An 11,835-nucleotide genomic window follows, 5' to 3' on the forward strand; every position below is an offset into this window, starting at 1 on the left:
ACTTAGGGGGAAGTTTCCCATCAAGCTAAGCCAACCTAATGGCTAATTACTGCTCCCCTTGCTTTGCTGGTGGCATAAACTCTTCCATCTCTTGTAGTATCAGCTCTGGTTTTGCTAACCTCACTTGCCATCGGCCATTAATAAATTCTGTGAAGATACTAGAGGTGCAAATTGTCTCTTTCAAGTAGTTGTTGTTCTTTCTGCCAAAATCTAGCATTTACATCAATACATAGGCTTACAGGGCAGGGGATGGTACTGCAACCTGGAAAGTGGATCAGGCTGGAATGATTTTTTTGTGGGATTTTTCTTTTTAAGTTTCTTGCACATCTGAGGAAAAAGTATGGTTAAAAAAATAGAAAAAAAAATACTTCAGAAACTGTCATTGCAAAAAAAAAAAGTAATTTTGCATTACAAATTAGCATTAGGTTGCGTTCTTTTTACTTTTTTTCTCTCATCTAGCATTTTAGTGTAATATCCACAGCAGTGAGGAATACTTTGTTTCTCATCTTTAATGCTCTCTTAAGACCATGAGTTTTTTCTTGCATACTGTAGACCGTATGCATGCTTTTTAATGTAGCTTTACCCTCTTCCTGCACTGGGAAAGCAAATTCAGGATGAAGGGAGTTAGTAATCCATTGAGCATTCCGAAATCTCTGTGTGAGGTTAACGAGTAGGGATGCAGTGGGAAAATGGGGAAGAGCCAGCTGGGATCTGCGGAGAGAGACTGATCCTGTACAGCAGCAGCCAAAATGCTTCTTTGCTGGGTAGTTTTCTAGTTTTTATAGGCAATTATTACTAGGTCTTTTGGGGTTTGGGGTTTTTGTTTGTTTGTTTGTTTGTTTTTTGCCTTGCTCAGTGAGTTAGCTGTCAGTGAGGAGGAGCTCTCTTCAGTAGAAGCATTGAGGTGTTTCATTGTTGCTAAAAGTAGCACTGTTATTTTTGAGGATTGATTTATAAGAGTTAGGAACACTCAGTTTTACTATTGTTCTGGTTTTTTGTATGTTTGCGCTGGTCTGTCAACTAAAGTGTCTGTTGATGTTATAAAATACTTTCTACACAGCAAACTGAACAAAGGACAGTAAGTTGGTTATTTGAGAGGCCACATAACGTGCTTAACGGTGTTTAGTTCTCTGACTTCCATATGAATTCCCTGCTGCAAGTCTTCGTGTGCCACAAGCCCCAATGCGTGTGGATTTCAGCAAGCGGTGCTTATCCTGGGGGCAGTCCCTGATGGTGGCACAGTGACAGCAAAATGGTGGCCAGCAAGGCACCTGCAGCGTTGAAGAATTGCGGGTGGCTGCGGAGGAGCCGCAGGTAAAATGATGGCAGCATCAGCGATACCTTCACTCCAGGAAGGACTTGAAAGTTGACCTCCCCACTCAGCAAGCGGTAACCTTTGCTCATCATCTACATCCTAAAATGTAGTAGCATTTACATCTTTACTAGAATTGCAGACGACTTGGGGTGGCCACCATCTGAGGGGTGCCAGTGGGAAGTGCGGGCGCTTGTCTATCAGTTGCACAAGATTTCCGTACCCCTTATCTTAGATGCTTCCTGGCATTCAAGGAGAAAATCAGTGTGAGTTAGTGTAGCTGCAGTGTACACAGTAACTGATGGTGATCTCAGGCAGCCACCCGCTACTGGGAGAGGTGAGACCAGAAGATGCCTTTTTTTTTTTTTTTTTTTTTGGTCAGTCGGTCTGTCTTTCCTCACACACGCTGTTCTCACATAGTAATAATAAAGTCCTTAAAAGGTCCAATGCGGGATCTTTATTTGGGTCTCGTAGCTATTACGGACATAATAAAGGCCAGAATGGGCTCTAACCAAGTGGCCACACAGAAAATCTTGGTGAAAGTAAGCTGTGAAAAAGCCAAACCAGGTTTTCCTGTGTCTTCTAGGGCACGTGCCAGGACAGCTAAAGCAGGATCTTCTGCGCAGAGGGGAAAAACCCCTTCACCACATCTTGAAAGTGACCACCTTGAGGTCTCCTCATTCCTTCTTGAGATGTTGCACAACTCATGATGTTGGTTTTACCATATTGGGCAAAGAAGTGGTGTGTTTTGTTTTGAGTGTCTGAGATGTGGGCTCTGGGTGGACTGGTCACTGTTTTGGTATCCCCAGCGGTGGAATGCGTTGTGTGGATGATCACATCGCTCAGAGGAAGAGGAGAATTTACTGACATCCTTATCCACATTCCAGGGCTTGCCTTTGATCTCCTCATCTGCACCACTGTGCCTCATGAAAGAGAGAGGGTAATTAATGTTCCACCACTTGTAGGGACAAAGCTCAGGGGCTCCTGCTGCTTGCATCCTTTGTGTGCTGTGAATTCCTCTGAGTTTGGGTATAGGAGGTACCTGCACAGCCACAAGGAAGTAGATGATACATACAGCCAAGGAACGTTTCAGAGGTTTGGTACTGAGGCTAAGGACCTGTTTTGGTTTGGTGCTTTTTTTTTTTCCTCTACAGTATTCAAGAATATGCATTCATGTTATGTGGCCTGTCTGGTAGTGGAATGTAAATGACAAAAGACAAATGCATTAGGTCATCAATGGTCATTGATATCTCAGCAGCAATATGTTGATGTATATCACCTAAGGAAAGAACCTAATGGGGGGGGGGGGTAAGATGTTTAATCAAACTTGGAAAAGTCCCTTGGATGACAGCAGTAAGTCTAATCAGATGATGGTATTCGTGTCAAAGCCATTAATGTGCTATCTTATAATTTTATTTGTTTAAAAGATTCCTTGACCTGTAAGCAGATGCTTACAAACAATTACAATTTTATGGAGTGTTCCTTATTAAATATAGGGGACTCATTGTTCATTTGTTTCTCAAGAGCGATGATGGTTTATTGTGTCTGTTAAGTGCCGTGTTCAGTGCATCTAGTTCCTTCATATCCCCTTTTAAGAGTTACATGTTCGTGAAGCTGCCTGCGTATGTGTGTATGGATGCGCTATGTGGATAACTGACCTTAATGATACAGATAAAATTTAAAGTCTTGAAAGTGATTATTTTGATAATTGTAGGTATTAAAAATTGGATACATTAGAGTTCCTTAGTCTTATTTAAAGTTCAAACAGGTAATACAGTTGGGTTTTTCTAAATCAGCTTTTATTTGTTCTAAAAATATAAAAAAGTCATAAATACCATCTCAAATATTTTAAAAGCATAAGTTATACAACGGTTTTTCTGGCTTCTGAAACTATTTTTTTGTTGAATATATGTTAAATAAGTTGATATTCTGAATAGTACCACTAGAAAGGAAATAAAATATATCCTTTTTAAAAATGAGAAATAATTTAAACAAAGGACATATTTTGTTTCATTTCTAATGAAGTGTGAAAAATATAAATAGGAAACATTACAAATAAATACTTTAAATACAATAAATAGGTTCCCAGAAGGAAATGAGAATGTATATAAATGCAAATCATTATTACTATTTCTGGTTCTTAAAATAGAACAACACTGTCATCTGCCACATGACAGATTTGTGACAAAGGATTGTGCCTGAATTAAAACATTCAGACACTGAAACTCCTGGTATTTTTCAAATAGCGAATGGCCCTCACGGTTTTCTCCATAAACGAAGTATAGTCTCGGAGGATGAGGTGGGTGGTGATTTTCTCTATCCAGGTCTTGTCGGACTTCAGCTTTGCGCGGAGGGATTCCTGGGTAGCTGAGTCTGGGATGATCACTTCATCGGGATTGATCACCTGTGAAAAAGACAATATTGAGGTGCCCCAGTTAAAACGTTGTAATTGAGCTTGTTGGAGAACATCAGCTTATATCTGTAATCTGTTCCAGACCAGCTGTGTATCCACCCTTTCTCTACTGCAGACGACCTGGGCTTCCTACAGCCCTGCTTCTACGGTGGGGTTTGTGGTATGTGGCGCCCGCTGTGATTGCTGCGGAAGAATCGGAGGGTCTCGTCTGATCTATGCTGTTCCGGCTTGAATGCAACGTCTGGCGTCGCGATCCGACACGCTGCGCGGAACAGATTGACGCAGCTCTCCTGCTATCCTCTGATGGCGTGGTTAGGTGGGAAGATGCAAATAGTTTGTCCTAACCTGTACTGGCTGCTACATCCTGAGTCATAAGTTAATTAGATGACATTGAAGTACTCTCACATTTTGTAGTAGATGAACAGTTTCCGAAGACGTCAAACTTGTTTAGCTGCTTAATTCTTACTTTCCAGGTATTTAGGCACATGGGAGACTGTCACCAGCTCTCACTGATGCGTGGGATCCTAACTGTGAGATGAGTAAAAGGAGCTGCGTACCTAACGCTGACTGGCGGCGCCGGGCACCTGCTACCCAAGTGCCTTTTAAGAGCTTGTGCCGTGAAGTGGGTAGGCAACCTCTGAAAATGAGAGTTACTCACCCAAATCACGGACCTGTTTTAGATGATTTGAGGTCTAGAAGTCTAACAGTAAACTATCTGCTTCTTCCTGGTTTTAGGGTCTCTGCTACCCTTTAACAAGTGACAAAAGGACATGTGCCTTCTTCTGGAACATCTGGTTTTGGTGAAATTCAGTAAGATACGAATATTCTTTCTGTCTAGACTACTTGGAAGTGGATTCTGATCACACCTCCGGTTACTGGTATATCCAACTCCCTCTTGCACACTGTACAAGTTTGTATCTGGATATCCAGGCAGGTATTGTGCTGATGGATTTACCTGACCACAAGTGACAGATTCTGTCCTTGCGCTCCTTGCCTTAAATAGTAGATAGACTGCTCTTGTAAAGAAAAATTGCCAACCTGGAGATCAAGACTCCTCTCTCAAAAACTCTCTACAATTATAGGTTTTGCTTTTGATCGCTGTGTTTAATTCTGCCTGTTCCAATTATCTCGATCCTACTAATTTTCCCAAAAAAGCTGGCCTCCTCTAGTTAGGAAACAAACTTTCTGCAAACTAATACAACAATTTGGAAGCCAGTGATCGGTTGCTGTCTTATGACGGGACTATTCTTCTTAGCTAGTACAGCGTGAAAAAAGCAGTTCAGCTCCCTTTCACTTAAAGAATGATGGGCATAAATAAATATGTTAGGAAAGGTATGGCAAACACACAATGGACTTTTTGGATGCCAAAAAATACTTGAAGGAAATAATGCCCTGAGATTTCTGCAGTCCTTACTCACCTGGGTGGTTCTTACTCAGGCAAATAGTTTCCCTGATAACAAAGGAAGTATTCATGTTAAGGGTTATTAACGTGAGTAAGAACTGCAGGAACGGAGTGAATTTTTGAAGTGTGATCTTTCAGAGCTTTCCAAAACATAGAAAATGACTGTCAGAAATTTAGTTTACCGAGTCAAAAGTGAATCTGGTATTTTAAAAGAAAGATTTTTTTTTTTCATGACGATTACAAGCAAAAAGTGTGCTTTTCAATAGGTAGCACCTTTTATTTAGGTTATTAACTTATGTTCCAAATTTAACTGTTTTCCTTGATTTTTAAGCTACAGCTTGGCTTAGAAGTTTGTTTTGGAGAGTTTTAAAGATTAATAATACTGTAAAAATGTATTTGCTTTTATTTTTGTAGGGTTTTTTAAAAAGTTACTTATTTCTACTTCTCAGGGGACTGCAATATTAGAAGGCTTGGACTGAACTGCAGTTCCACAATCAGGAACATGCTCCCTGAGAAATTTTATTTCTGTCAGCCTGGCAGCTTTAATGTATTTGTTCTTAAAACAACGATGTGTTTAATTGTTGGTTAGGAAGTTAGAAGCAACAATAGAAAGTAGGAAGAAGAGTTGTTTCTTTAAGAAAAGAAAACAAAACCTTGTACAACCTCTGAGTTAGTCATAAGGGTAATTATCTGAGCATAAGGAACCATTACCTGTTTCTGCTGAGAGAAATGAAAACTGGAAATGTTAAACTTCACATACCATCCTATTTCTTTGACTACACATCAGTGCTAACAATTAGCAGAATGAATGTCAAACCAACTCACCATCTGCCTTATGTTATGTGCCAGGCGCTCTGTCGAACGGCACAGCAATTCAACATTTTGCTTTTCACTAGTAAAAGTTTCTTGTACGTATTTAAGGTATGGCTGAAATGTATAAAGCCCGCTGGAGATTTTCTTCAAGCATTTATCCTGAAATCAGAGAAAGGTGAGAAAGTCACTTACAGCTCAGAAATGCCTCGGTCGCAGTATTGCGCATACAGAGCAGGTAAGGGGATGATGCTTATAGAGGGCACGGAGGTCTGTGCCATGTCAAAGCCAGCTGGAGCTGACACAAATCTTTAGGTCGACTTATTGCGGTTTTTTGGAGCAGGCAAAAATTGCCCCAGGTATATAGGATTAGACCAGAAAGGAGAGCGGTTCCTTGCCTCGTTGAAGCCGGCGAGCAGACACCCATCTTCCTCTGTCAGCTTGGGGAGGTTGAGGTTGTTCTGGAGGAGCATTTCCATGCTGTTCTCACAGACGGTAAACTTCTCGCACATCTGGGGAGAGAGTTTTTCATCGCACCCTGGCGGGAGGCAGCCACCCCCGGGCCGGGTGAGTGTGTGTCCGTGAGACCCCCCCCGGGCCGCCCCCTACCCACCTCCTCCAGCAGCTGGGCCGCCTGGGTGTGCAGCAGCCGGGCCAGCGGCACGCAGTCGAGCGGCGCCGCCCGCCGCACCGCCGCCTCCTCCAGCTCGGCTTCCCCCGAGGAGTCGGCGGCGGGCAGCGGGACGGCGGCGGCCCGCGGCAGCAGCAGGAGGAGCAGCAGCGGCAGGGCGGCGGCGGAGCGGAGGGCGGGCGGCCGGCGGCGGCGGCGGCCGGTACGGTCACGGTCACAGCCACAGCCCTGGGGAAACTTCATGGTGCGGCTCCTCGGCTCCGGCCCCGGCCCCTTCTCGTCGGTGAGGCTGGCGGATTGAATGAACTCCGGGCATCCCTGAACGTGTATTTATCGAGGGGGGCTTCGAGATTATTCACGGCCTGGGAAAATCCAGCATGAGAACACGGTGGGGGAGTGGTGTTCGCAGCAGAGCGCGGTGGGACCGCTCGCCCCATTAGCAGCGGATTGTGAAACGGACCCGGGGAGGGCCATGAAGTCATCGATCGCGCTTCTGCACCGTAACTCCTTGAGGGCCGGGCTACCCCCGCCGCAGCAGCCGCTGCCGCCGGCTCACCTGGCCCCGCGGGGCCGGGGTCGGGGCCAGCGCTGGAGCCGTCCGGTCCCGCTGCCGGCAGCCTCTGAGCCTGCCGGCTCCAGCAGCCTAGAAAGTCTGGGAAATCGTACATGCGTACCTACCTATGTACCTACATGCTTTATACGTTCTCATATATTTTAATATTTTAATGTCTTTTAATGTTTTATAAATTTTTATTAAGTCTATTTATCTTTATATTAGCTATTTTTATTATTTATCTGTGTGAAACTAAACGCAAGTGTTTGCGACTTACACATACCCAGCACCTAAGTTACTTCTCTCCTTGGGAACTGTATGTTCATACATCATGTTTGTACGCTTTAAATGCACAGGGACTGGAGCAAAGCCTGCTCCTGCAGCTCCGACAGGAGGGTGGCTGCAGGAAATGCCACGCAGTTCCCTGTTATCTGCCACCTTATCTCTTTCTGCCTGCCCGAGGTGGAGTGGGAATTTTTCCCTTTCAGAGAGGGACTCTTCATGCAGGGCAAGTGTGCCCATTTGGCTCGGTCTCATAGCGCAGATCGAGTCAAGCTGTGCAGGACATGCTGACACTGAACTTCTGGCATGTGTTGAACTGGCTTGGGACAAACTGACTTTTTATTTTTTTTATGAAATGGGTGTTGTTTTCTCATGTCAGGAAGACCAGAGAGAGCTCATTCTGCTTCAGGAGGTGCTACAGGAGGGCACAGTGGGGAGAACAGAATAGGGGGCATAAGAGAGGTGATGGAGAGAGACACTACAGTGACTGAACTTGGGTGTCCTCATTTGGCCTCTCCCTTTTAAAAAGACCAGATACTGTTAATTCATTTTCTAATAACAGCCTGGATAGAGAGCCTCAGGAAAGAAGCAAGGTACTACTGCTTTTTTTTCTTTAATGTCCCGTTCTGCCAGTAGTGGAAAGGCAGCTGCAGTAATTTTGCCCAGCGGAGAGATACTAGCACTGAAACGCAACTGTGAGAGAGCGCGTTTCAAGAGCAGCGATCTGTCCCTGCCCAGTTCCCTGAGCACGGCAGCAGAGCCGTGGCAATGATCTGTAGCGTCAGCTCTCCGTTACCAGGTCTGTGGCATTAGGCAGAAGAACGAAGCACGCCACTAACAGTAGGTTTGACTAGTATCGAATTAAAAGATCCCATTGCAAGGTGCCAAGGGATTAAACCAGCCAGACCAGGTGAGCTCAATGCTCCTGAGAGGCCTGGAATTTGCCTTCTGATAACCATCAGGGGCAGATACAGCAGGGACGGGAACTTCTAATAGTGCCTGGACATAGATGTCTCGGAGAGGGATTTCCTTCTGCTGCCAGGCGGCTTATGCACTGTTTGCTGCTGAGAGCCAAACATTTCTTTTACCCTAACCCTCAAATTGCTAAAGCTTGGTAGAAGGCTACATTTCCTTAATAATGTCTTTTCAGCAGGCATTCTGTAAGCTAGTCTTGTTTGTAGCTCTGTCATTTTTAATTTTGTAACGTTATTTCACGAGCTGTCCTTTTCTCCCTGTGTCGTGAAAATGTTTGTTCCTTAGCAATTTCCAGAGAACCTTGTGCTGAGCACTGATATATGGAGATCAGTCTTGCTGATGTGTGTAGTTACATCTTCAGAGTGAAATAAAAGCAAATTTCAACTCTTGTTCCTCATCTGAAAGTCTCTAAGCCTTCAGTTATTATTGTCTCCTTTTGCATTTTGGGGTTTTGTTTACTTTTTAATGTGATTGTCCGTGTGACTTTTCAGAAGTACACAGTATACTTACATGCTCCAGTGGAAGTTGTTTATTAATGTGTTAGAAACTCAGTTTGATAATCTCAGACAAAGCGTAACATTCAAGGCAAGGAGGAACTCGAATTTACACAATAGCATTAAAATACTTATGCTATCACTCTGGACGGTCTTATGGAAAAGCACTTCTTTAAATTGGTACTGTACATAAAGGAAATACTTTGCACTGATCTATCTATAATAATGGTTAAAAATGGTTCAGAAATTCTCAGTGTTTATCCAACTTTTTCTTCTGTCTCAGCAATAAATGTCACTACTGTACGTTTCTGTGGGAGCAAAGGGATCAGTTCTGAATGTTGTAAAGAAATCTCTCAGACTGTCCACACATGAAAATTACTCCTGGTTACAGTCGAGGGTGAGCATATAGCCAGGGAGCCAACCCAGGATCATCCCACGTGCCAAACTGTTTTCTAGGATCCGTGTGGCAACTCACAGACTCGTTCCAGAACAGGTTCTGTTTCTTCTGGAATGACCCTACCTGGGAGCAAGCCCATGCCACTTTTGCCCCTGATAACCTGGGAGATTTGCAGACAGGAGGCTATTTCCAGGAGGAGGGGGTGACACCAGCATGGAAGTGGCTACTGCCACTGAAGAATTCAACAAACTGCAGAGCTGTCGTGGTCAAAGCTTGTCACCCGTCTTCTGTCAGCCACCAGGCACATGGTGTGGAAGAAGATGCCAGGTGTTGGTAGACTGTTCAAGTGGGATCATGACAATGACTAAACAAATAACGTCCAAATGTCTTGAATGAGGTGGAAAGTTGATGTCCAGTTCCCCTGACATGTTTTTTATTGAATGCCTCCGAGCTTGAAATGAGGGATCTTGAGTTCCTACAGATCTTGTAAAAAGTGGAGGTGAGTTCTTTGTAGTCCATCAAGACGTGAACTCTTCACCCATTCTAGAGCTCGTTTAAGGATCTTTATGTCAAGCATTCACTGACATTACAGGGTCTGTAAATGCGTATGTGCCTCTCCTCTACATTTTCTGGAGTTTTCTTGGTACAAGGCATTAGTAGTATCATTTTGCAACAGTCTCCATGAAAAATTCCAAGCTTCAGAAACTGGAATTTTATTTTGCCCGTGCATTTTTGAATAAATGGTCATCACTGGCTCTGCTAAGAGCTTGAATGTGTGAATGTTAAACTAAGCTGCCCTGTGCTATATTTGAAGTAAACAGGTTGAACGGGTCATTAATACCCTGTGTTCCTGTTTCTCAGAAGCAAACGTTGCTTTGAGAAGCTGCACGTCACCACAGAGTGCTGGTGCACTTGACTAACAGCCCTTTGCTTTTGCAGCTTTGCATGTTCTTTGGTTCTCTGTTCATTGTTTGCCAGGGAACTGCAGACTCATTTGGGGATTTTTTGGTGCAGAGCTCTGGAGATGATTGCTCATTTTTTTCTTCCCTAAAGACAGGTTCGCATTATTTTTAAACAAGACTAGGATGAGTAGTAGTAGACTTAATTTTTTTTTTTTTGAGTGTCTCATATGCAAATACCATGAATTTCCATGCCGTAAGCTATATCGGAGGTTTAGAGGAAAAATTCTTAGTTAGCTGTAAATTGTGTCCTGATTTTCAGCTTTATCTACTTAACCTCAAGGAAAGAAATCATGCCATGGTCTTCTCTAGTCAGCATCCACCCTGACAGGGATGCAGTCCTAGGTCAAAGAGGTCCTGGAGATAACTGTTTTTGAGGAATATCCGAATGCCACAGGTCACTTTAGACACATCTTCAAATCAAAACAATTGCAGGCATTTTAACTCTGGAATAGGAATATTGTAACACTCACCATTGAACCTAGATTTGCACCAGGAGCACTTTGCTGCTGTGGCTGCACTGATAAACAGCATCAGGAAGCCATTCCACAAACTTCTCTCATGGAAGGAAGGTAGCTCTTGCTGTGTCTCCATCATGGTGCGGTGTGCCTGGTATGGTGGTTGATGCCTCTTTACAGGGCTGCATGAGTCACCAGGGCGGAGAATTGGCTGAGTTAGAAATGCCCTGGTCACTTTTTGTCTTTCACAAGCATGATACCTGCATGCTAACCATGTTTGGCTTGTTCATGATCATCGCCCACTAAGGCAACACACTGTTTTGACAAGGATCCCATTTTATGAGTTTTGTGTTTTAAATTATTGTGGGCTGTGCTTCTCTAGAGAAAATCTCTGTCCCCTTTTAAAAATAAATTGACTGTAAATTTCACTTGTGTTTAAGGAACTTCTTGTTTCCCTTTGTGCTCCTTTCTAAGCATGAAAGTTGAAAATTCGAAGTTGTATGACAAAGGAGAAGAGTGACGCTTTAAAGTCACCAGGAAGATGACGAAGCTGAAGAGAGAACACTCTGAGGAGCCTGAGTATATGGGAGGTACTGAATGGTATAAGTGTTTGTTATCTTTATTGTTTGCTATTTTTAACATAGTGCATTAGATGTAGATTGGGTTTTACAAAGCATTCAAAAGGCAAGTTCTCTCTCTGAGGAGCTTGCTCAGTGCCAAAGGAAACCGAAGGGATGCCAGTGGTTATCCAGAAAGTAATCACACTTGCGAATGCATACCAAGTCTGGATCAGTTCAGTAACCGTGGGATCTATTTCACTCTTACATAAAAGTTTGATGCGTTGCTTGATAAGACACGTGTAGATCTAAATGTGTTTACCCTCATTCATGCCTAATTGTTTTGGTGCCCATAATGTCTTTATCAGACTATTGCCTTGCTAAGGCTGACATTTAGCCGTGCATCCTCGTTCTGCTTTTCCTGGTGATTACCTTTCTGTGATGTTGTAAATTACCTACACATAACCCAAGGCACTTAACAATCTTTTTGTATTTTTTCCTGGATAGCAGCAGCTTCTTTGTGCACTGAGAACAGAAGTTGGGTGGTATCAGCAGTTATTTTGCCACTGTATGCAAAATGATGCAAGAGATA

The 11,835-nt window shown here is 43.5% G+C and overlaps 1 protein-coding gene and 1 long non-coding RNA gene across 2 annotated transcripts; one reads left to right on the plus strand and one right to left on the minus strand.

The window, feature by feature from the left end:
- Nucleotides 1–825: 825 nt before the first annotated feature.
- Nucleotides 826–7,025, minus strand: IL6 (interleukin 6). Its single transcript, XM_075746027.1, has 4 exons — nt 6,551–7,025; nt 6,336–6,449; nt 5,953–6,099; nt 826–3,716 (listed from the first exon to the last, which is right to left on the minus strand). Exons 1-4 carry the CDS (start codon nt 6,809–6,811, stop codon nt 3,525–3,527), a joined length of 714 nt encoding a protein of 237 aa, XP_075602142.1. The 5' UTR covers nt 6,812–7,025; the 3' UTR covers nt 826–3,524.
- On the plus strand, nt 3,716–8,775 carry LOC142600564 (uncharacterized). Its single transcript, XR_012834117.1, has 2 exons — nt 3,716–4,041; nt 4,199–8,775. It is a non-coding gene; the product is annotated as an uncharacterized LOC142600564 (long non-coding RNA).
- The last annotated feature ends 3,060 nt before the right edge of the window (nt 8,776–11,835 follow it).

This window comes from Balearica regulorum, chromosome 2 (assembly GCF_011004875.1).
Source record: "Balearica regulorum gibbericeps isolate bBalReg1 chromosome 2, bBalReg1.pri, whole genome shotgun sequence".
In the NCBI taxonomy this organism is placed as follows: Eukaryota; Metazoa; Chordata; class Aves; order Gruiformes; family Gruidae; genus Balearica; species Balearica regulorum.

Excerpts from the sequence above, each read along its gene's own strand:
- IL6 (XM_075746027.1), bottom strand. The coding sequence starts at position 6,811 with ATGAAGTTTCCCCAGGGCTGTGGCTGTGACCGTGACCGTACCGGCCGC. Across the intron at positions 6,450-6,550 it reads CGGCCCAGCTGCTGGAGGAG|ATGTGCGAGAAGTTTACCGT; the intron begins GTGGGTAGGGGG and ends CTCTCTCCCCAG. Across the intron at positions 6,100-6,335 it reads TGCTCGCCGGCTTCAACGAG|GATAAATGCTTGAAGAAAAT; the intron begins GCAAGGAACCGC and ends CTCTGATTTCAG.